The following is a 26,546-nucleotide window of genomic DNA, read 5'->3' as shown; positions in this document are numbered from 1 at the left end:
ATTAGTACAATATCAAAATTTCCTTGATAGAAAGTTTATTCTTTATATATATATTATCATCATTACAAATATTTCTACCATGTAAGAGAGACTAGATCATAATTCGAAGATGGGTGGTACTGTTGATAAATATGAATGACAATACCAATTTGTATCTAAACTATTTTCTTAGCCTAACCATTACAGGATCATTAATACTGGAAATAGATTAATTTAAATTTCAATTTACTGGATAAGCAAAGGAAAAATATATTCTTGCAATGTTATTTTTCCGTCATGTTTTTGTCAGTAATAGTCCTTTATCATCAGTGGTTAGCGAATAAATTCTGTTGTAGGAATTCAAACTGATCCTTCAGCTGTTGGCAGGAAATGTCAGAAACCAAAATTTATCATAGATGCTCAAGATATGATTTTTAGACGGTTTTTGAGGACAGACTAATGAAGAAAGCTGTATGTGGAAGTTAATAGCAAGTAAGAGGATAGATTAGATGCTATTAAGTAGTAAGGCTGCTCATGCCAGCAAATGCATTCTATACTGCTGCTTGAAAGGAATGTTTATATCAAAGCATATTACAAGATCAATTGAGCTTTGTCTCACAGGACTGTGCATTTATAAATGAAACAACACTGTTTACTCATTGATGAAAAAATCATTCACTGTTGTATTTTCAAAAGTTCTTCCGTTAAGCAGGCTTGTATGGTTTATAAGCTCTACCTGGAACACCTCATCAATAACATTTTTCACTTCATTGGAAAGGTCTAATCACTGTCGCTGCTTTCTGAAAGATTTGCTTCTTTCATTTCTTTCCTTACCACTCTCTGTTGGCTTCCTTTCCCTCTTGTCCGTTTTCCTCTGGTCTTCTGGAAAACTTCAATAGCTTTCAATTTTCTTTTCAAAATGTCCACCTTGTCTCTTTCTCGTTGAGGTATAATTTCTCCAACTTGCTTTTCCTTCAACGTAATTACTTTACCCTTTCTCTGACTTCCACGTGGCACTGCTGCTGTCCTATCGTGCGGAACCGCTTCATCTTGAGATGGAATTTCTTCCCTTATTGATTCACTCACGCTACTTTCCCCAGTGGCAGCAGTGGCAGTGGCATGTGCACTGCCTCTACCACGCCCCCGTCCCCTTCCTTGACTCACCTCGTTGCGTCTTCTTTTCTTCTGAGGCACAGCAGGAGGCTCGTCCTCCTGTTCAGCATCACTGCCATGTCCAACTCGCCTCACAGCACGCTGTACTCGTTTGCTTAATTTGTCCAGGGGTGGAGCTCCAGATGGGATCTTAATTTGAAAGTATACATCCAATGTCATCTGACTCTGAAATGTAAGGTTACAAAATGCTATTCAGCCTTTCAATTTTTACAATTTCATGTATTGTATAGAAGTATTTGTGATTACCCAAGCAATGTATATGAATTTAGTACATCTTACAAATTAATTCTGGTCAAAGGACTAAGATACAAGGATAAAAGTATATATACAAACTATGAACATGTGAAAAAGTGACACCCTTCATGTATATACATGCCCTGGACCAAAAAATTAGTCACCTCAGATAAAATGTTTTTTCCCCCCCAAACCAACAGATCACGTCCGTATAGTACTACTACAGTGAACCACTGAGCATCAACCTCTGTGATAAGGCTTGAACAGTTACCAGGAGAACTTACGAGCATGTCATGTGCAAGCAGTTTGTGACATGGGTCGTAAGTCAGACAAGACGGAGTGGCAAAAAATTGGGCATGCACACGGACACAATGTGAAAGAAGTGGCCCAGCTTGTCTGTGAGTCAGAGTGGACAGTCCAGAGGATGTACAAAGAGTGGTGTACCTCGCACGAAACCTCAAATCGGTGTCATAACTGTGGCCGAAAAATGCTTATCACCAACAGGGATCGTAGCCGTTGTTCGTTTTTGTAGCTGCAGATCAGTTGCAAGGAATTACTCCAAATCAAACTTCTGCAACATAGTAGCATCCCTACTGCAGCAGAGGCAATGTCACTGGCTATTAAGAACGTTCTGGTTGGAGAGACTAATTTTTTGTCCGGGATGTAAACCAACTTTGGTGAGCCTGTTTTTGCAGAGCAACATTTAATTCCTCAATACAGAAATTGGACCAGTTAGGCTATGAAATGCTTGATCATCCACCTTACTATTCCCACCAGACCATTGCATATCTTCAGATATTTCGAGAATAATGCATTCCTTTGATGCTAGACTGGAAATTTATCAAAGGCCCCTTGGATAATTATCCAAAGGCAAGCACGGGGTTCCTGATTTGATGGTAGTTCAAATTATACTTTAAAACTGTAGGTCCAGTTCAATTAGTCTAAAAAAAAAGTGAAGGTCCCGTGCATATAGCACTGTGCCATGAAGGCACATTTAGGGGATGTGGGGATAGGGCCCCACACATTCTCGACCTCAGCCATTTTGGAGGTGATGTGATCAGCACCATGCTCCAGCCACCTTTAGTCCCAGGTACCCATCAATTTGAGGCTGGGTGAGCCCCGAAGCCAAGGGACAAGGCTGGAAAATTCCAACCTTAGACCACCCACCCTGGGAATTGAACCTGGGTCTCCCACATGGCAGTCGGACACCCTACCGACTAGTCCACCATGCTGAATTAATCTATCTATGCATAAAGTGGAATTAATGCAAACGTTTGCAACATTGTCCTAGTAAACTGATGAGGCCTGCTGATGCTCTGATGTGATTATGTTACTCCATTAGGTCACTGTTCTCACATTCGTAAACCTGGAATTAGATTAAATCTTACGTTTGGTGACTCGTATCTATCAATCTCCTGAAAAAAAAGTTCTTGTTCAATATTCATGAACAATGCCAAGGAAAATACATAAATACCAGTTTTTTCATTGAGATTGAGTGCAACTTAGGACACACCATGTTTAACTAATCGAACTTACCGTTCTGGAATTTAGCTTCTTTACAACCGGAAGAAGAATTTCATCACATTTTGCTTGAAGCCAACCAAACTTCTTCCGTGCAAATTGGCGGAGTGAATCTAAGTTAGGAATAGACCACAAAAAGCTCTCTTTGGCTTCATCCACAACAGGGTGAAGATATGCATCGACAACAGTTGCACTTGGAAAACCTGAAAATGCCAGTTAGCAAAATTAAAAATAAAAAGCATGCAAGCCTTGTAACTGAAAATATATTTCAAGCTTTCTTGACACCCTACTGAAACCATCTTTGTTTTTTCCCACTACATGGAAGCAAGTTTCCTTTTGTTCCATAAATTTGCCTTTTCATTGGTCTTTCATGCAATACCAATAGTGTACAATATATGGGACTTAGGGACATGTGTATGTTTTTTGTGACACAAACAAAAAAATACAGGTTTAGAAATTATTAAAAGATGTGTGGTGAACAGACGTTAAAACCAAACAGAATAAATTTTGTATTTAAAATTACATTTTGGTGATCATGATGAATATGATTTGGAAACCTGTACTCTTCACCTTCTATCACAGTTTATATTTCTTGAAGAAGTTTATTTTTCATCAAAGAAATACAAATAATATGGGTCCACATCTAGTGATGGGTATAATGCAGAGAAACATACCAGTTTCATGATTGCTTCCTTGGTATTAGGATTAAAAAAAAAATAAGACACTAAAACAGCATGAACTGAACTCCACCATTTTGTTTTTTTATTCTGATAATGTGGATAGAATATCCCCCAAACACTAGTAGGCCTCTTTGGCCGTTTACTTTCATACTTCATTGTTTGTAGGGCTCCCAGATCTCTATAAGCAAAAGGTAGAACGACTGTCCCAAAATGTAGGCCACAATGACATTCATAGCAAATATTAAAGTGGAACCTCATTTCTCAGGAGACCACAGCGAAAATACATAAAATGTGGTAAAATGTACAAATCAGTGTTTCCCTGTATATAATCCTATGAAATGTTCTCAAAAAATATCAAACTGGCACATTTTGAGTTCAAAATGATTAATTTTAGTAAATGGGAAATTTTGGAAGATTTCTCAAAATTGAAAATATGGAATTCTATATGCTGTTTCTTCAGGATGTTATTGTTACCACATTTCTGGCATAAAAACCCATTTCCAAGAAATTTCTGACACTTGTCATACCAAGTTTGAGAATTAAACACTTTTAATAATCTGCATTTAAAAATGTCTGATTGTTCCGTTGAACCCAGAAAATCAGGAAGTTATTTCCTGAATTTGGGAAGGAATTCCCCTTCCCCCTCCAATTCTGGTACCAACTGACATTTCAGGGTGTTTTTCTTGTATGTACACATTGCTTGCACTATAGAATTATTTTCCTGTAGTTTACGGTTATTACAAGCACAAGAAAACAGTTTTTCTTTGTGACATTTCAGGAGAACACATGAATGTCTGATGAAAGGAGCGTATGTTCTCCTGAAACGTCACAAAGAAAAACTGTTTTCTTATGCTTGTAAAAACCGTAAACTACAGGAAAATAAAATATTTCAGGGTGTTTCAAGCATATTTCTCACATGAGGTAACTTTTCTAAAATTTAAATTTCCTCTACTACATTTTTCCAACTGAAAGATGTATTTTCTTATAGCAAATTAGGTGATCCTCAAAGTATACGATATTTACTATTTCAAATTTCTCCTGGATGTTACAAATAAGCAGTGATCGAAGTGGAAATTCCTAGGTGGGGGAATTTGTGGATAGGTGCAGGGGGGCCGCTTGTATGATTCAAAATGAAGTCAATGAAGCAAGTGGGTGATCCTTGCACAAATTATCCATACCTAGGAGGATATCATCTTTCATATTTCCCAAACTTCAAGAATTGAACATAAAGACTAAAAATATGGAACATGTGTGGGAAAAAAGTTGACGTTTGGTAGCCTTAATTGTGTACTGCATGTGCATCCTGATTTCATCGCAACTAGTATAACATACAAAATGTCACATTTTTAGATAGCATCTAAATAAACAACAAATTACATAAATATGACTAAATCAAGAAAGAAAAACACTTGTGATGCCTTCTCAGTGTCGTAGCAGCTACCTACCTGGATGAAGTTCTACTTCCTTCAGCTTGTTTCTCAAAGATGACTTTACAGACAATTTCTTCTTCTCCCACCAATCACGAAAGGCAACAAGTCCTGTCAACATTTCATCTACACAGTTATTGTCTACCACTTTTGGAGGAAACTCTGCCAGAACTTCCATTGCTGTTACAGGGCCAACACCCTGAATGCCCACTGTGTAATCACTGCCAACCAATAGAGCCAGTAGAATCATGTGATTTCTACTCAAATCTGCAATAGACAAGAACAGACTTGCATTTGATAGTGCTTACAAAATTTGTTACATCTGCATATTCTAATTAGCAAAGAAGAATGTAAACGTAGCCCAAAAGTCTTGCACCATAAGTGTATGATGATAAATGTGAATTGTCTGTGATTTGCAGGTGAACCATGCTGACTACTGAAGATCGGGTAAGTCATTCAGCTATGTGCAGGTGAAGGCTACTCCCACAGGGACGTCGCAGGTTACCTAAAATCAAAGGTTTACAGTGTGAAATCAGGGACAAACAGCCTGTGTGTGTGTGTGATTTGCTTCCAAGTGCCATGCTATTTTGCCGGACTTGGTGACCCACATCCTGTGAACGAAGGGTGACCACCTACAATTGTGTTTTGACAATGGTGGCCAACACATTGAACAAATATTGCAAACCAGCCTATGGTTCGGGACTTATAGACCACCCTGTGTGCAGTGGCAGGTCGTGACTTTTCACACATGCGTGCTACAGGTAGATGTTGTTTCTTGCATTTACCATTATCCCTCCCCTTACACACACACTCACTCACTTGGAACCGTTACAAGGGGGTTAGGTGGGGAAAGGCCTCAGCCCCCCCCCCCCTTGTAGCCCCTCTAGTACAATAGATGCATTTTGATCGAAAAATTAAAAAAGTAGAAGTTTACATTTTCCATTATAAAACTTCCATTGGGACAAACAATGTCCAAGTACATTTTCTAGTTCAGTTACATCGCAAGGTTACTTTATTATGATGTGTTCTAAAATCAGGTGGGTTCAGCTGCAGGTATGCCTGGGTAACAGTGGCCACTGATCATTTGATACTAAGTAATTGACCAATCATGAGTTGCAAGACATGCTATGAAATCTGCTGCCTGCCTGGTAGGTGGACATATTCAGTGGCTGCGAGATTGTGCTTTAACTGTTAACATATGCAGCTAAATGTGTTATAGCCTCTATAAATCGTATCACTATATTTCAGAATAAGTCTAATAGGTGTGACAAATGGATTTTATAAGTTGGATGACATTCAAAATCGAAAGAAGCATTATATTTATTTTCTGTTTGTTAGTTCTTCATTCGAGTAACGACAATTGCATGAGTATTAGTGATGTCCTCTCATTGGTTTCATCGTTATATCTATCCTTAACGCTGCAATACGAATCAAAGAGTACACAAACTACCTAATTTTTAAATGCTAAGAATTGAAAAGATTCAAATTGGGCTCCCAGCCCCGATAGTCTAACGATAAAACTGCTGCCTTGGTATCGAGGGGTCCCGGTGGAGGTAACATTTCATTAAGTGGTTCGGATTTCACTAGAAGCTGTAGCTCTCGTCCCAATTAGCCTCTGTGCATACGGGACAGGCTTCTGGCAAATTTTGTCATCGGCAGGGTTTGGAAAACGTATAAAGCGGGAAACGAGAGTTACAGTAAACATAAGATCGAGATAAACGTCCTAATGTTCAGCATGTTTTCTTGCAGAGAATTTGCTGAATGGATTAAGCTGGTAAATCTTGCTTGTATCCCTTTCACCCCCCCCCCCCCCGGCACCTTCAATGTCTATTTCTCGTGAATTTGTGAATTTACAATAATGATTTAGAACAGATTAGTGCAACACAGCAAACTTCGGTGCGTATGTAGTATTCCTTTTCATTCTTTGTGCACTTAATTTTACCATTTTAATTGAATATTTCAATAATACGTTTTTCTCACTTATATGTTTTTACCTTCTGTCCCCATAAAACGTATAACTGAGATTTCACTGTGCTAACCAAAAATAATGTTTTTTAAGTGGTCACCTTGTAATGTTACTCAGTATTTGAGTTTTCTTGAGTGAGCAATTGAGAGTAATGGGAAGTGTGTCTTGAAGTGTGTGATGTCAAATTTCAGAAAAAGACTCCAATACTGAATAACATTACAAAATGACCACTTGAAAAACATTATTTTTGGTTAGTATCAGTTTGTGTATCTGTGTTTGCGTTGCTTCAATTAATCTCCAAAAAGTATAGAATTTTTTGCATTTACATAATATTCTCTAGAGAAACATGTTCATTTTAATCCTACTATTTTAGAACCCTCAGCTAATCATGCTCATCTCTTGTCTATTATATATAGATTATACAAGGTGCATTCAATAAATAACCGGAAAAGTAGTATAAAAAATTCTAAAATACTACCTGAATTCTGGGGCTGGCACACGCCCAGCACGGGATGCTGGGAAACAGTTACACAAGATGGCAGCACCCTTACAGGAGTGCTCCAAGCTGGAACAGCGAAGTGTTGTGAGATTTTTGTTGAGTGACGGCGTGAAACCGATAGAACTTCATCGCCGCATGACAGTTTAGTACAGTGACAACTGAACGAGTCGATCACAAGTGTACGAGTGGGCTGTAAAGTTCAAACAGGGCATAGCCAGTGTTGAAGATTCTCCGCGTCCAGGTCGCTCTGTCACTTCAGTCAGGGAAAGCAACTTTGCTCAAGTGGAGGACTTGACACAGGAGAACTGGCATATAACTGTCAGTGAAATTACTTCCCAGATGGAAATAAGTGTAGGATCAGCCCACCATATCAGTCATCTCTTGACATACTGAGGTTCAAGAAAGTGTGAGCGAGGTGGATTCCGAAACTTTTGACACCGGAAATTGTGACGGTTGATATACTTTACATAAATATCATCCCGCCACAGTCACTCTCTTCTCCTAACATACGAGAGTGAGATACGTCACGCGCCGAAACAAGTCATGGATCGTTACGTAATCTATAAAGTTACGCAGTTTTTCTCGACAGAGGCCGTTTGCTGACTCGCCTCGTCAATCGCACATGCGTAATCTAGACTTGTCGTTTGACCAGTGGTGGGAGCTGGGAGAACGAACAGTCACAAAACAGATCTCTTACACGCGTTACCCAGGACAGACCAGGATCACTTGCCAGCCCGAGCGGAGAGACGACAGGTAAACTTAATATTTCGCAAAAAAGGTGCCCGACCTTTACCTCCCCCTTTGTTGCGTATTTGGCATGGTTTTAAGCTAACGTTATACGTTTGAGCTGCCGTAAGGTCCCACTCACCAGGATCTTTGCCATGTTGCGTAACGGGGAAGGAGGAAGGTCAATATGGGGCTTTTGTCAAATTCATTTTTGTAGTTCGCTCACACGACTTGTTTAACAACGGATTATTCCTTCTAATTTGATGAGCCACTAGTATTGAATCGGTTATTACGAAAGAAATCAAGTAGTGTTAATATATATATTTTTTTGTCTCTCCACTCCGTGATCGGCTGGAATATTCCGTGTACCCTTTTTTTTATAAAGTTAACCTGATCAGTGACTTGTTTCCGCAACATATCAAATACTCTTTCCACAATTGTTGGGACGTATTTCAAGACTGGGTGTAGGTATTTATATTTAATTGTTTTAATAGTTGATGAAGATTTGGGAAGGGATTAAAATGCGTGTATATATGAACTAAATTTTGGGGAGAGATCATTGTTGTTATTGTAACTTGTTTGAATGGGAACTATAAACAAATAAGGGACAAAGTAAGGGATAATTGAAGATAAAAGAAGTACTTGAAGGTCCGCTTATTCCTAATTTGTAAACATTATAGACTCCGAGGATTTTCATTGAATTGTTACATTTTGCTTAATTTAAAATATTGAGTCTATTGTATTGATCAAGTCACTGTTATCCTTTTTACGAAAACTAAATTGTTTATGAATAAAAGTTTGTTTAAATGGAGTATAAATTTTGATCAATCCAAGAATACACTAAGCGATTATTCTTTTGCAGAGGGAGTGGAGGTAGCTTGATCTAGCAGTTTAGAAATAAATTACCTGGGTTGTTTAGGGGCGTACGTAATTTTCTTGGGAGGGGGAACTAGACGATTCCCCCACTTCTCAAGAAGTTTACGTTAACCCAGATTGCATGCACTCGGCGATTTAAGTTGTTTTGTGTCCTGGAGGTTTTCAGAAACAAATCGATCCACGAGATTCAGGGTCCTACATTGGGCCGGGCGAATTAATAATATCACGGTAGCAGCTTCTTTAACATTGTACCTTTCAATATTGCATTTTGAGAATTTTTGGGCTATTGGGTAGGACTCTACATGCAAGATTGAAGGGTAACTAACTAAATAAATAGTATTCGCCACAAAATGAAAGACAGACATGTTGATTTGTGCAGGGAGCTTTTGCGCCGTTATGAAGCTGACGGTGAGAAATTTCTTCATCGTATTGTCACTGGAGATGAAAGTTGGGTTCATTTCTATGAACCAGAGTGTAAGAGGACAACAATGGAATGGCGACATCCTTCATCTCCCAGACCAAAGAAAGTGTGTACTCAACGGAGTGCCAGAAAGGTCATGTTAACTTTGTTTTGGGACATAGGGGAGCAATTCTTGAACATTACATGCCCAGAGGTCATAATGTAAACAGTACCACCATAAGGGAAAAATGCGCCCGGGAAAAATGCGCTCTCGCAATAAAAGTGGAAAAAATGCACCCAGCACACATGACCTTCACCAACTAATCCATTGAAGGGTTGGAATTCCCGGTTATCTAACTCTGTTCATTTGTTTGCTTCTATCGCACACCTGGTAAGCTTTCCAATGACTCAGTAGTCATTACCAACCCATCTCTGGCACAGGTCAGGTGTGTGTGTTTGTGTTTCTATTTGTGATGGCTGATTTGAAAATCACCGAGACGAGCAGAAGCAAGCCGTGTGCTCTGTTCAATGGATTTCAATATCGAGTTAAGAAGAAGACGGATGAGAAAACTACTTGGCTTTGTATTAAAGAGAAGAAAGAGAAATGTAGAGGACAGTTAGTTACGAAAGGAAAAGAAATCATCAGCTCAACAGATCACAAGTGCAAACCGGACGTCGCCAAAACAGAAGTCCGAATTAAGCGAGTGGCAGCTCAGAAGCGAGCAAGAGAAGGTGACGAATCTATGTCTAAGCTCTACCAGGAAGAAATGGGTCCCTTGTTTAATCAAGGATTCTACCTCGTGGCAGAAGTTCCTGTGTACTCCAGCTTCAAACGCAGCAAGAACTACGTGAGGAGGCAGGCACAAGGAGATCGTCGGGACCCGAATTCCAGACAGAACATCGTTTTATCTGAAGAAGACTGAAAATGGGCGACAGTTCAAGTTTCCTTTTGGTAGATGAAGGATACGAGCAGAGAATCCTCGTTTTTTGTAGCTCCAAAGGCAGGAAAATACTGCAGAATCACAATCAGTTCTTCATGGATGGGACTTTCAAATTGTGTAGCAAGCAGTTCACCCAGCTCTATACAATCCACGCAGACTTTGGCAGTACAGATAACGAGATGAACATCGCTCCAGTAGTATTCGCCTTCCTGCCCAACAAAAAAAGAAAAACTTACGACCTACTTTTTGGGAAAATGAAGGAATGTTTACCGGGTTGGAATCCAGAAAGAATCATGGTTGACTTCGAAGATACATGTATTTATTCCCTCGTTTCAAACTTCCCGACTTGTACCATCAAGGGATGCTACTTCCACTTTAACCAGTGTCTGTGGCGCAAAGTTCAAGATGTTGGATTGGTACCGGACTACAAGAATGACGAAGAAGTAAGGCTTCATGTCCGCATGTGCAGCGCTCTGGCAATGATCCCCCGCGAGGACGTTGAAGATGGGTGGCTCCAAATCCATAGTACGGCGCCAGCAGGAGAGAAATTGACAGCGTTTCTTGACTACTTTGTACAACAATGGCTGCAAAATCCAAATCTACCAGTTGATGTGTGGCACTGTGGAGATGCAAAGCACCGGACGAACAATGCCGTCGAAGGGTGGAACAATAAGCTGCAGGAGAAAGTTCGACTTCATCCCAACTTCTACACCCTTCTGAAGACGCTGAAGCAGGAAGTGGAAAACAGCGGATATAAATACGACAGGGCTAGCATCGGTTTGGAAGGAATGAAGAGGAAACGAACGTACATGAAACTGGATGAACAGATTAGCAAAATTTTACATACTTACAAAATAAGGACCTTGCCAAGTGCCTGAGAAGTCTGGCGTACATCCAAAAAATGGAGTAAAAGATCGTCAACGGATGAGAAATGGAAATACAAATGTAAATAAAAACTTTAATCAAATAAAATAAAAATTACAAAAGTAAAATAAAAAAAAATATGACAAAGGACATCATCTCCAGCTCCTAAACACGTCAGAAAACAGAATATTTTTACTGTACTTTAAAAAAATAATTTTCTCTTTCCTGACAGTCCCAAGCCTGTGTTAAGTGTGAGGAGAAGCTGCGTAAAGGTTGTTTTAACCTTTTGCCGCCCAAGGTCTTTTTCACATGTAAGCCTCTCTGTCGCGAGCCGATTTTGAGCAAAATGCAGAGTTTCAATTAAATGCGTGTAGATCGGAGGCTAATTGCCCTAGAGAGATGAGTGATATACCGTTGTACGCGGAATGAACCACAGATTCAGACTATATGAAATTTCTGGAAATTCGGCGTATATGTGGCGGGGGAAGGGGGCTAACTCTCAAAATTCCAAAATTTCGTTCCCCCACCCTCCCCTCAAGCAAAAAGTACATGACAGTGTCGACATGCACATGGAAATGATCGCTAACATGTAAGGAACACAAAAATATTTGCATTATTATCATATGACCAATGTAACTTGAGTTATACCACCAAAAGGAATTGTCGGCACGCTACTCATTCAAGCTTCAAAATGCAGCGGTACCTTGAAATGACTTTAGCTCAGAGACTATTTGCCCCGGAGATATGAACGATATACCGTTGTACGCAGAATGAATCACAGATTCAGAAGATATATAATTTATGCACATTCGGCGTATATATAGAGGGGGAAAGGGGGTAAATCCCCTGAAAATACTTTTTTTTAAAAAATGAGGTTTCTCCCCGCCCCCCCAAAAAGGATATGAAAAGTTCAAAATGCACATAGAAATTATCGCTGACATGTAAGGAACACAAAAATATTTGCATTATCATCATATGACCAATGTAACTTGAGTTGTACCCCCAAAAGAAATGGTCGCCATGCCACTGATTCAAGCTTCAAAATGCAGAGTTACATTGAAATGACTATAGCTCAGAAACTAAACGCCCTAGAGATATGAAAGATATACCGTTGTATGCAGAATGAATCACAGATTCAGACGATATATAATTTATGCACATTCGGTGTACATATGGAGGGGGAAAGGGGGAAATCCCCTCAAAAATACTTTTCTTTATAAAAATGGTGTTTCCAACTACCCCCCCCCCCCCGAAAAAAAATGTCAAAATGCAAAATTTATGCAAATTTAGCATATATATGGGGGGGAAGGGAGAAAACCCCCAAAAATTATTTTAAAAAATTGTCACTTCACCCAAGAAATGTCCTTGCACTTGGGCACAAAATGACACCTACGCAAAACATTCACGGACGAAAAGCTAGAACGTAGTGAAAAATGAGCGCCAATTCTTGCAGCCGCTTGAAATTCTATGTTTAGACAATACTGGGTAACCCCTGTTGCCACTTGTGGACACTTGTGCTAAAAAAAACAAAGGTCTCCTTCAGCGCACTTCGAAATTCCATTCTCACAACGCATATTCAACAACCAGTCTTCCCCTCCCCCACCCCCTGGTTGCGCCCTCACGGAAAACTTTCATTTTGACACCGGATACTGATAAACAAGCTTCCTTCGAATGCACTTAGCAGGAGGAAGTGTAAAGCATTGCTTTAGAACAACAAAGCCGGTCTTCCTTTGTCGGCAAAAATTTGACATTGAAAAGAGCCGGAAAAGAGAAGTACCTTTTCCCGCCTTTTCCTTTCCATTTTCATGAAGACAAAAAAAAATGCAAAAAACTTTTTCTGTTAAATACATGTGTTAGGAACAATATAAAAAAATAAAATCGAAATTCTAGCCAAAAATAGAAAAGTTATAATGTAAAAACTACGACCTTGACACAGTGTCTCGATCGAGATGCTTGGGACAGTGAGGGTTACATTTGGGTATCTCGTTCGAGATGCTTGGGCGGCAAAAGGTTAATCAACATATTATCATATTGGTGAAGGTTGTGTGTGTGCTGGGTGCATTTTTCCCACTTTCTAATGTGGTTACTCTTGGGAGGGCGTATTTTTCCCACTTTTATTGTGAGAGCACATTTATCTCGATACCCTCCAACCTATTGCGTGAAAAACTGAAACCAGCCATTCTGCAGAGACTACGAGGTCCGGTGTCCACTGGTGTGCTATTGCTCCATAATGCGAGAGCACACACTGCCAGTGTCACATTGTCTACCATCGAGGACCTAAAGTTTGAGTGCTTACCCCACCCTCCATATTTGCCTGATCTCGCACCTTCCGATTTTCACTCCTTTGGTCCACTGAAAGATGGACGAAGTGGATCGAGGTTCCAGAATGACGACAAAGTCCAGTAAGCGATGCACGAGTGGTTACGCACGCACCCAAAAGATTTTTTTTTCCTGTGGAATCAATGCCCTTATCAAGCACTGGCATAGGTGCATTGAGCTAGGGGGAGACTATGTTGAAACATAGTACTGTATTTCTTTTGGTGCTTGTAATAATATTTGTTACAACATATTTCCGGTTATATATTGAATGAGCCTTGTAGATGGAAACAATAAAGTAGGAATTGTAGCTTTCCTAACAAAATAACTCAAAACAGATATGCTCTGGCATCAGGCACGTCAGATCAAAGTTTACGTCCCATGTTTCAAAGAATGAAATTGTATCTACTTCTGTACTTCTAATTTAGTAAAGCTTTTCTGCCACTTTTGACTAATAGCAATGATGAGGATGAATGGTGACTAGGTGAAATTGATGAATACACACTCACAAAGATACCCTTGGCGATTCTGAGACTCGATGGCAACGTCCAAGATAACTACTTATCATGCTACTTTCTACCTTAGGGAATGCATGAAGAAAGCACAAGATGTGAATATATATGGATGGGTTAAGAAGGAGGAATGTGATTGGCTGGATTCTTCTTGGGTGAAATTGCCAGAGGACGGATTATCAAAGCCAACAGCTATCACTATAACATTGGGAAGGTCTCTCAAAACAATAGCATCTGATTTATGAGCACAAGATACACAAGAATGTATTATGCTCGATTTTGGTGTATAAGGGTGTATAAGATGACAGCTACTAATATGTTTAATTAAACTAGGGATGGGCCGAAATGAAATTTTGGTGGATATTGATAAAAATTTACCAATACCGATAACCAATTTCCCACCGATCTGATATAAAATTCCAAACGGTCCTTGAAGAACCTGGATGGGTTTTGACCTACTTAATAAATGTATTTCCAGATAACTGCAATGCAAAAGAAGTTGCATATTTACTTTTTTGAACAGTAACTCATGGAGATTATCCCTGAAAATTATAACAAAATGGGAGAATTTTGCCTTAAGTTATAAGATATTTATAGATATTTCGGATCAGTAAAATAATCGGAAATTTTACTGATAAACTGATATGATTACGTATATCGACAGATGCCAAGGGTCCGATTAATCTGTCCCATCCCTAAATTAAATGCATTTATAGAAAACGTAACTGAATAGATTATCTAAGAATAATTTAATCAAATTCTTAACGTACATAAAAAATGCACGCACTTCACTTTTAAATTTAATTAAGATATGCATGATGCAAATCACTGCTGCACGTTAGTAAATGCCTCAATGCAATACATATGGACAGCAGTTGCTCAAAATACTAATTGCCATTCACCTTTAATCTAATAATCTTCTGTAATAATAACTACAGAAGAATATGACACATCTTACTGAAGTAACGCTGAATATCAGGTGCCTGGAAGAACTTCACATGCTTGCTTTGGTTGAAGAAGTTCTTGTAAACTCTCTGCCCTCCGAACAGCCATATGTCGCTATCATCCGTGATTGTCCCATGAGTGAGGGAGAACAAATCAAGGAATGCACACTGAGCTTCAGCCTCCATTGGTGCTATAACATATGGAATTCCAAACAGCTGCAGTAATTCCTGAAATTAACCAGAACAGATTTAAATATGTAACAGTTGGGCTGAAAAGTTCGTAGGCTAACATAGTAAAAAATATTTTTTTGACAAAATTTGATTTTATTATTCAATATAGTTGCCTTAAAGGGCGATACAACGATTATAGCAGTCATACAATTTTTCGATGCCATTTTTATAGTACAATTTCTCTTTAGCCTCAAAATAGGCATCAGTTTCGGCGATTACCTCTTCATCAGTGCTAAATTTCTTTCCAGCGAGCATTCTTTTAAGGTCTGCAAACAGGAAAAAGTCACTGGGGGCCAGATCTGGAGAATATGGTGGATGGGGAAGCAATTTTATTACGGTTGAATATCGCTAAACATTGCTCCGAATCATCAAAACGTTGTTGCTTTTGATCGATTGTGAGCACGCGCGGCACCCATTTTGCACACAGCTTTCGCATGTTCAAATATTCATGCACAATATGTCCAACACGTTCCTTTGATATTTTTAAAGTCTCAGCTATCTCGATCAACTTCACTTTACGATCATTTAAAATTATTTTGTGGACTTTTTTGATGTTTTCGTCGGTAACAGCCTCTTTGGGGCGTCCACTGCGTGCATCGTCTTCGATGCTCATTTCGCCTCGTTTAAATTTAGCAAACCACTTCTCAACGGTTGATTTTCCTGGTGCAGAGTCCGAATAATGTTTATCAAGCCAAGCCTTGGCTTCAACAGTATTTTTTTTCGCCAAAAAGCAATGCTTTATTAACACACGAAATTCTTTTTTATCCATTTTTTCACAATAACAAAAGCTGCTTCACACAATGCTATATATCACGAACTAATTATCCGGCAGCTGTGAAATTTATACACGTATCTTTTGAAGGTTAGTACTAAGTAAAAATCACATGGATTTAATTCTAGTAACGCCATCTATGAGTCAGCCTACGAACTTTTCAGCCCAACTGTTATTGATTGTCCATGAGGCTAAATAAATAGAATAAACTATACAAAAGTGTCTCAAACTTTAATTTTTTTTTGGAGCCTGTGGCTAAGGACTTATAATAAGGTAAAGTAAAGTTCGCCATGCATATAGCACCATGCCATGAAAGACACTTTATGGGGATGTGGGGGTAGGGCCAACCTTAGATCACGCACCCCGGGAATCAAATCCGGGTCTCCTGTGTGGCAGTCAGATGCCCTAGAGACCAGACCACCATGGCTTATACTTACAATGAGGGAAATGCAAAATCTGAAAATGAAATATATTTACATATATTGTTGATTTATGGGGAGGAGGATGGTAAAGTATATAATGTAAACCAAGTATGCTGCACTGTATTAAATTTTAAATATATTTGATATGCTGCATGTGTGTCTGTGGTTCCACTTTAGTTCCACTGTAGACACATTTTTTTATTTTTTTTTGGTGGCTATTCTGATCAAAGGAAAAATTTAAGATAAGGTGTACTTGTATAAATGAATGAAAAATGCATTTTTCTTCATAATTCAGGACACGTAGGGAGCTTTCAGACCAAAGTGACAGGTGACACATGTCACTTGTAAACAAAATTTTAGGAAATTAAAGCAAGAAATAATGTTGAACAGTATTTTGCAGACCCTGTGGAATTTCCAGGAAAATACTCAACTCTACTGTCCTCAACAAAGTTACCTAATATATCCAGTACATTTTACCTGGTGGTATGCAATGATATGCAATACTGGCACCTTTTTATAGGTGAGAATAAAACTAATAATTTTTACTAAAATAAGTGTATGTGTGTGTGTCTACATGGATGCAATATCATTTATAAACATTTCACCATATTTTGGGTAGTTCTTATGATGAACACAATAACAATAACAAACCAACTTGTAGATTAGCAGAGGTTTTCTTTCCAGATAAAGCACTGAATGTATCTATACATATTTTATTCACAACAATAGTGTAAAAATTATGAACCATTCATACCTGAGCTTCAATGTACATCTGGTCGGTAATTGAAGCAGCTATTCTCTCTTGCTTGCCCTTCTCAGATATAAGGTTGTCTGCTTCCTTTTCAAGCAAAGACTGCAATAAATAAAAAAAAAAAAGAAATGAGTATACATGATCAAAAAAATTTAAATTTTCTTCATAAAGTCCATTAACCAGTATCAAGTGGTTACAAAATCATCAAACAGTTTGCAGTTCAAGGTGTTGTTTTTTCCAAGTTATCTAGGATATTTTACATCCAAAAATTATAAACTTTAATATAACATATAAAGAAAAAAAACAGGGTTCCCACTCATCTTGACTTTCTTCAGGTTTTTCATGTACTTAACTATGTACATATTTTATCCATGAAACTGATCACTAGGGAAAGAATTCTTAGGTGCTAAAAAGTAGGGTTTTAGGACTTCTTAAACTCCAGTTTAGGACTTTTAGGTAAATTAATAGGTATAATTATTAATAATTTTATGAAGTAACTAGTTTTAGATACAATTTGTGTACAAAAATTCACTATTTTTAATGCAATGAATTATTTTCTTTCATTATAAAAATAAACAACATGTCCAATACAAAAAAAATTATCATATTTTGAAGGACTGCACAACTACATGCTTTTCCATGTTCTTCCACTGGATCTTTTGCCACTCTGATTCATTCAAGGTTTAAAAGTTCAAGGGTCTGAACTTTGTGGTGGAAATTATGGGTCGCTCTTAATAAGTTATTTTTAAACTTGCACGAAAGGTTTAAAAGGAGTTTTTCAGGTATGCACAGGGCTTTTAGCATTTATAGAAATTTATGGTTCATTTAGGCATTTTAGGTCCTGTAGAAGTTCAGTGGTGGGAGTGCTGTGTACATGAAACACTCAGATGTCTAAATAGCTTACATCTAGAACATAGCAAAAACAAAAGATAGGTATGGAACTAGAAATCCTTTCCCTACTGATTAATATTTGTTCTATTAATTTCAGTAACCACCACGATATGTAATTGGTTTTGAGGATAAGTAAGTACTAGCTTGGTGTATTGCAGGGGTTCCCAAATGTTTTCATTTCACGGCACCCTTATTGTTTCAATTTTTTTCCATAGTGCCCAAGTCGGAATGTAGGCCTATCTAACACTTGCAACGCTCAGTTAGTGTAGTTAGGTTGCTTGCCTTAAGTTAAAAGATAAACACATACTCCAAATTCAGAACCATTCTAAGTGTAAAAAGTACTAAATAATCACATATTTGCAACAAGCATATCATTTCAGTGAAAATATTGGAATATTTTGCAGCAGCCTTGTAACCCATTTACGGCATCCAAGGGGACCGCAGCGCACACTTTTGGAACCACTGGTGTATGGTATTAACATTCAGTTTCACGTCATCTTACAACAAAAAGTAAAGCTAAATCTGCATAATGGATAGGTACACCCTATTCTTAGGAAGATTCCTGAGAGCAAGTAAGATATACAGTGGAATCTTGATTTTACATTTTTTTCGGGAAACCATGCTGAGGAAACTTAAAATGCATTAAAATTTTGTAACATTTTGCTATGTTGGGACCATCAAAAAACTTAAAACTCAAATCACACCAAAACCCTGCTAGAAGAACTATATAAATGTTGGTCATTTGATAAGTGATGCATGACTAAGAAAAACTAATTTTGAAAGAGTTATATACTGGTAATGAAATAGTACACAGAAATATTTTCCAAATACCTGAAATGATAAAAGCTCCTGAGTGCGCAGGCCTTTTTCATCATCTTCATCACTTTCTTCTTCTTTAGCAGAATCATCTATCTCATGAACTTCATCATCAGTTGTATGCTTCTCTTCTCCACTTAGATCTGGTTTTAGAGGTACAGGAGTAACTTGCAAGTTACTTCTACCATTAACCACAGTGGTAGCATTCTTATGACTATCTTTGTCTTCAAATACATCATTCTGTTTGATACTGGTTACCTTTTCAGCTTTGACATCTGTGAATATATCAGCAAAAATGTCATCATCATCTTCACACACAGATTTTGGGTCTATGACAATCTCCAAATTTTTATTCTTGTCACTTGTTTTGATATTTTGAATATCTTTTGCATCGATTTTGGAATCTTGCTCTTTATTTACTTCTGTTTGTTCAAGTTGAATGTCCACACTATTATCAATTATAGCTCTCGATTCTGAGTCATCTATTTGAACCAAGTCACTATCGGAATCGCTCTGTTCTTTGGATATTTCTACAACATGTTCACTGGATTCAGTAACATCAATAGAATCATTAAGTTTAGCTGAATCAGACAAGAAACATGTCTCGTCAGATATGGAAACAGGAACCTGTTTCATATCTTCTTTGCAAGGCTTCACTGATTTATCTAAAGTATTTCTGTTTGCATTTATCTCGCATTTGTTAGTCACAGCAGTCTTTTGTTCTAGAGAAATATTATCTTGGCCTTCAGTGGTATTAATGTCAGTCACATTTCTGTTTGTATCAAGATCTACTTTTGTGCTAACACCTGTTGTTTCTGCATGGTCTGTGTCATTTTGAAAATCATTGCATTTCACATCACAATCGTTAAGTGAGACCATTGATTTTGAGCAGCCAGGTTTGTCCCAATCATTATCACTTATGCTGGACTGTGGAGTTCCTTGACTGAGTTTTATTGTTGCGAGAATTTCATCCTGGGTCAAGCCACTGCTGTCCCTTTGTGCACACTTTTTGGCTAGCAGGAGACCACTCCTTGTAGAAGTGTGTTGCTGGTACCTGTGTACCTTTTCCATTATAGCCTCGTCCTCAGATTCAGAACTCATGTCAGGTTTGTTTTCTGAATCCTTCTCAGGCATTGTTCGATCTTCAAATGATGTACCAGATTTAACAAAAAGTTCTGATGTAGCTTCTGCTTGTACGTTGTTTGATTTGTTACTTGCATTTGAATCACCTGAAACAAATAAAAACATTCATTATGAAACAGTTTCATTATGGTTTAGCTAATGTAGATTATCTTGGGGTGCATTTAGACAAAAAAGACAAGTGAAAAGCTACAAGCAGCAAGTGGGGATTCTACACCCAAGTGACAAGTGATATGGGTTCTTACAGTCTGTTGGAAAGCATTCACTCCACATGTGCAATCAACAGAGCGAGGTGACACTATGCACGCTACTGAGAAAATGACCCAAGGCTGAGTGGCATACAAGCGACAAGTGGCTGTTATGTCACTTTGGCATGTTTCCAAATACAAGTGTCTTGTGGCATGTCACTGGTCTGAAAGCTCCTATATAGATTTTTCAACTACACGGAATTGCATGGTGCAACAGACTTTTGAGGGCCAATTGCCTGGCAAACAGCTTCTCATTCGTTGATGTGTGGTCAGGCTGCTGTTGTCTGATTTTCTATACCGGACTCTGCTACTTTCACTTCTCAAGCAGCTTCCCAATTGTCCCTCTGATGATGGATCAACATGGAAATTTTGGAGCTTCCACTGGGGATCCCCACACCCTGCACACACATATACATGCAAGATGTACCAATGCAACACTGACAAACTTTCACAGTAGTTAACACCATGGTAAGCAATTTTTTTAGCAGCACTTGGCTTGCTGAGGTCATGTTTCGATGCAATGCAAATTTATTATCGTATTTATGCATGTATAATGCATGTACATGTGTAATGCGAACCCTGGTTTTTGATGGGGAAAAGCAACAAACAATTATATCTCGTATATAATGCGCAGTACAATTCAGGTTGTAAAGCTGTTCAATGAGTCACCAACCCATGTCACCTCCCCCTTCTTCCTCCACTGGGTTTAACATCTCAATGTTAACCTTCTGTATTCTGTAGTAGAACAATAGAGATCAAAATTACGTTATTGATTTGAAGCGGTCAGGAAGTTATTTTCTATTATTTTTTGCCAAGAAATACCAACGTGCATACCATGTGACAGGAGGTGTGTGCTCGAATTCTATAAGAATGGTGCCACTTTTCATGATGCCTCAAAACACTCTGATACAAAGTGAAAAAAAATCAAGAAAAACAGCCATTTATAATTGAAGGGCTCGGGTGTATAACATGGTAAGTGACATTTTGTTGATTTCTGAGTTCATTAAGAAAAAATGTTATTAGAAACTATACTGTAGATAAATTGTTTTCTTGTCTTTACAGATTTCAGAAGGCTTCACTGAGTCCAATGCAAATTATATGATATGGCAATTTCACTCGAAAGGATGGCACATTTTACTTTGTAACTCAAAAATAACCAAAATGTCACTTACCATGTTTTACACCCGAGCCCTTCAATAAGAAATCTAAGCTGGTAATTTGTATTTGTGCCTGTTGACATATACATGTTAAACGCAGTGACATAGTAAAAACATTCACGGTTTCATGTTGTCTGTCACATTATTCCATGCATAATACGCGCCACAGTTTTTGGGAGCAAATATTTTAGAAAAAAGTGACCATTACACATGAGTAAATACAGTTATATAATAAGTAACACACTGCAACTACGCCACATCAATCTACCAACGTTGTTTTGAATATCCATAGATATTTTATCACAAAATCTACTTTTGCCACACTAGAAACTTGAAATGCAACAGATTTTTTTTCTTACATGCATACAGCAGTATTTGAGGCATGATATGTGAATACTAACAGTTCTCAGACTGTAGCAATTAAAACAACATGACAAGATACCTTTAACGAGTAAATACCGGGTTTTTTCATCAGATGCAATTCTATTTCCAATATTTGATTTCTCCAGAACTCCACTTTCACTCAACATCTTTTCAAGGTCACTCAAATTCACAGTTCTGTCTCCAATCTCCTGCTCAACGTCTTCAAGGCACACTTGCACTGCACGGCGTTTCAGGAGACGATTAATTTGAAAGCTGGAGAAGTCTTCAGATACCTAATATGAGAGAGAGAGAGAAAAGTGTATTTCATTCAGCTGAGACTGGGGTTAGTTAGTTTGTTTAAACCAGGCATCTTCATCTTGTTTCTAGCTACCACCTAGGTGCTCTTATCACAAGTGAAATGTAAGTTTATGCATAATGCAGGGTTGGTACTAATTTTGCTAAATAAAATTCCTTGTCCCTCTGTCTTTTCCATATTTTCCTGGTACGTGAAAATAATTGTTCAGGCCCTACCAAGTTCCCTGAACAAAAAAATTAGTCACCTCTAGCAGAATATACTTAATAACGGGCGAGAGGTTGTGAAGTTATGCAATGAGGATGCCTGTTCATGGCATTTCACCTGCTTTTCCACATAGTGCCACAGATTTCCAATGGGATTCAAATCTGGGTAATTAGTGGTCCAGCCGAGATATGGGTGTCTTGCAGAATGCTCATCATGCTGCTCAGACACAGTGCGAGCCTGATTTATGTGACAATTGTTGTACTGTAAGACACAAGCATCCACATTATGTGCATCCCATATTGGCTAAAGGACAACAATTTAACAGTTCTCTCAAATAAACTTCAGCAAGAAATTATTGAAGTATCTGGTTAACTTCACTGCAATTACTTTCTACATTATTATTGTTTAACATGAAATATCCATTTATTTATGAAAACTGTACTTATGACAAACTACAGTGTGGGTGAGAAGTAACTAGGCATTGAAAATTTGCTGTAGTTTTTGTAATATTTAAGGAATCAAAAATGAAATTTTCTGTACATATATATTATGGAATAGGATTACATATGTGCCACCTCAGATTCAATGTAGGCACCAGTGGCATACACCAACTTCCTCAAACGAACAGAGATGGAATCCATGGTCTTTTATAGGAATTCCTTTGGGGCGTTTGTGATAACATCCTGAATTTGTGCCTACAATTGTTCCACAATGCAGGATTTTGTCTTCCTCCTTTGCCACCCAGTCCCACAGGATAAAGTCACAGGCCGTAAGGTCTGGACTTCTGGCAGGCTATTCGTGAGGTGCTTGTTGTCCCACAAAATTGTGGTCCAACCAGTCATGTACGGTGTGTGCAAAGTGTGGCAGCGCACCATCTTACATGAAAACAAGCTCACCAATCTTTCCCCAGCATGATATGATGGGTCAAACATACCCTTGCAATGTTGTCAGGAAGCATTCACCATTCATGGTGTCATGCAGAAAATATGGACCTACGACCCTATCGGCTATCATATTGTGAAATTCGTATGCACATATGCAATGCTATTCCATAATGTATATGTACAGGAAGTTTCACTAATATTGTTTAAATATTACAAAAATTTCAGCAAATTTTCAATGCCTAGTTACTCACCCACCCTGTATATTTCACCAACATTTTTTTTTTTGAAGATTTTAATCATCCCAGCTTCCAAACAACACAATCATTTTTGTTTCTAATTTTTATAACTACAATAAGTTGTAAAAGGGACAAAGTTTACATACGAGTACCCAGAGGCATATATTCGGGGCTATCTAGGCTATCTGCGAAGCCCAGACTCAGGGAATAAAATACAGAAAAAATATCTATCAGAAAATGTGCTTAAAATTGTTCATTTCAATAAGATGATGAACCTGATTTCTTAGAAGTTGGAAACATTGCCCGCTTTCTTTGAATTCGCGAGACAGCTGGCCCCATGGTCTGGCCCAGCTGGCGGGCAACTCCACAGGGGTGACGGGTAAGCTCGACAGGGCTCCGATCAATGTTGCAAACCAATTTTTCCCATGTAATTTCCCCAGTATCGGGGAACTGTGGAGTCAAACTGTTACAGGAGAGAGAACAGGGTTGCATATGGCGGGGGAAAAACCCTCTGAACTTTCTCAACAGTCTGGGTCAATGTTGCAAACCAACTTTTTCCAGCATGTAATCTTCCCAGGAATGGGGAATTTTGAAGCCAAATTATCGCGACCAAAGGGGAAAGTGTCATATGGAAGGGACAAGAACATCATTGAACGCTTGCAAAGGAGTTGAAAAAGAGGTTGTTGACCTTCAAACGACTAGATACAGTGGGGAGTAGAAAATTGTTGGTTGAGCGGGAATGGTTTACCGAAATGACAAGGACCACTTCTAGTCTAGATCGCGTCGAGTGGTCTTGGTGTGTGGAATTTATTTAGAGCCAGCGAGTGAATACAGTATTGAGTGGATTGTATTTTTGTGAATGATATGTGCTGTGTGTTGTGTAGTGAACTGAAATGAGGGACATAATTAACAAGCTGTCTTTTCGGCTTACGAATGACGATAAGCTCCAAATCGTTGTGGATTTTTCTATGTCCACTTTATGAACAGATAAGCTAATGGGGATCGGACCTACAGTTAAAGTGGTATCTAAACCACCATGCATCGAACCCGGGACCCCTTAGTTTCAAGGCAACGACGTTATTACTGCGCCAACAAGGAGTACCCGAACTTAAAATTGTGAAAATAGGTAGGTTGAAATTTTATTTTTATTCTCGTATATAGGCCTACATAATATTTCACAATATGGGTCTCTCATTTATGCAAATAAGAATGAAATTCTTGAAATCCTTTCCTTACTGACAGTGTATATTTCCATGTTTTATTTATGAGGTATATATTTTTAATCACAGAGTCACATCACTTCAACCCGCCACCCCAAATGAGTTAAAAAAACAAAAACACCCCCACCAGCAAACTTTTGTCCATTCGAACACTATGATATGGTGCGATAGCCCAGGTTCTTTACCCAATATATGCCACTGCGAGTACCATATACCTACTCTAATCTTTTAGAACTTAATGTATTAAATATGACCATAGCATGTACCTCTACACATACTCTTGATTCAAATTTGGTAACTACTTGTGATAGGAATCTTGTGCCACATGCTGAGCTTCAAATTACTTTAATATCTCACTAACTGATAAGCAATACGACAACATGCAATGTTTACAGAGCCATTCAAATAAAAGCAAACAATTATAATAACCTACTGAAAAGTTGTGGCTCTACCAGGGTCTTTTGTATCTGTGTCAATCTTCAATCACTGAGCTATGTAATCAACCTTAAAATAAAACATTTATAATTGCAACAATACCTGAGGCATCTCATACATACGTCCCCACGAACTTTGTTTTCTCGTTTCCTTGAGATCGGTCAATATATCGTGTCGAACATTTGCTGGTAATGCCTTGAACTCTGCACTGGAAACATCAACAGAATGTAAATCTGTTATCCACTTATCATTTGCAAGGACATCCGTATCTGATTCTGAGCCTGATACATATTCTTCTGTTTCATCTTCTTGACTGAAAAAGAAAACAAAACACATAAACAATTTTAAAAACTGGCATTTTGCCAGCTTTGTACTGGCATCATGAAGGTAAAAATTACTCCTTTTTATCTGTTTGTTAGGGTTAAGCTGATAGATATATAAATGTATCAGTATTAGATGATAGTAGTGGAATTTGTACTAGTACTTCTACAGTGTTTGGGAATCGTACAGTTTTTCCACTAAACTTTATGGAGTTCTAAATATCATGGAAATTATGTAAAATTTGCAAACTGAGTTTAGTTTGTACCTGGATTTTATGAAAAAAATTGGAACTAAATGGCAACTATTTTAATAATCTCATTAACCCACTTGTAAAGCAAAATTATGGTGGATTAGTTTGGTATAATTCGAATGGAATATTTGTATATTAGCCATTATAAATATTCTGAACAATTTTAGATTGTTACAATGTTCAAGTATTGGTACTGGCAAGAATAAGAAAGAGTACTGACATCAGTATTGGTTCAAAGTGGTATTAGCTCAACCCTAATATACATACACATTTTGGTATTGGCCACCATATGCGTAGTGGTGTAAAGTGATGGACACTTCAGGGTTTTAACAATCCTACTCATTTCCAAAGGGAATAGTTACAACGCAGAAATATATGGTTTATTAGTTACAACCCAGAAGTGTATGTGACTTACATGGTTTATGAGTCAAAATTGCCAATATTTTACCAACCTGGTATTTATATAAACAGCATGCAAAATTCTGCCATTTTGATAGTTAAGGTATAATTAACGAACCATGGTTTTGTCCAGTAAATGTTTCTTCTTCTAAGGACATAACCTGGTTACTTATAAGGCAGAGCCAACTGAACGTGAACTAACCATCCCCTTTGTACAGTCACGTGGCATTAGGTAGGCAGGCTGCAGCAGCTCCTGTGCTTTCATTCTGTGCATGGTCACATGGCAAGGCAAAGTGGCTCTGGAGTTGGTGTGTTTAACCGGTTCGTGACACGCTGGAGGCTCCAAAAGAAAAACAGCATGGTGTGGTGAGATTATTAACAGCCAAAGGCATGCCACAACAGGAGATGTATCACTGCATGTTGTTGGTTCCT

The 26,546-nt window shown here is 38.2% G+C and overlaps 1 protein-coding gene across 1 annotated transcript in view; it reads right to left on the bottom strand.

The window, feature by feature from the left end:
• Nucleotides 1–26,546, bottom strand: part of mus201 (rad2 superfamily protein mus201) — a 51,494-nt gene continuing 24,948 nt past the window's right edge. The window contains exons 5-12 of the mRNA XM_083122683.1: nucleotides 25,247–25,457; nucleotides 21,929–22,142; nucleotides 18,957–20,170; nucleotides 17,238–17,336; nucleotides 15,073–15,286; nucleotides 5,033–5,281; nucleotides 2,923–3,110; nucleotides 1–1,317 (exon numbers count right to left, since the gene is read on the bottom strand). Coding sequence (XP_082978809.1) covers nucleotides 760–1,317; nucleotides 2,923–3,110; nucleotides 5,033–5,281; nucleotides 15,073–15,286; nucleotides 17,238–17,336; nucleotides 18,957–20,170; nucleotides 21,929–22,142; nucleotides 25,247–25,457 — 2,947 coding nt within the window. The 3' untranslated portion in view covers nucleotides 1–759. The remainder of the gene's footprint in view (nucleotides 1,318–2,922; nucleotides 3,111–5,032; nucleotides 5,282–15,072; nucleotides 15,287–17,237; nucleotides 17,337–18,956; nucleotides 20,171–21,928; nucleotides 22,143–25,246; nucleotides 25,458–26,546) is intronic.

Source organism: Lepisma saccharinum, chromosome 5 (assembly GCF_977018435.1).
Source record: "Lepisma saccharinum chromosome 5, izLepSacc3.1, whole genome shotgun sequence".
Classification (NCBI taxonomy): domain Eukaryota; kingdom Metazoa; phylum Arthropoda; class Insecta; order Zygentoma; family Lepismatidae; genus Lepisma; species Lepisma saccharinum.
Note: the sequence above shows the minus strand (reverse complement) of the source record. Positions and strands in the feature narration are given on the sequence as shown.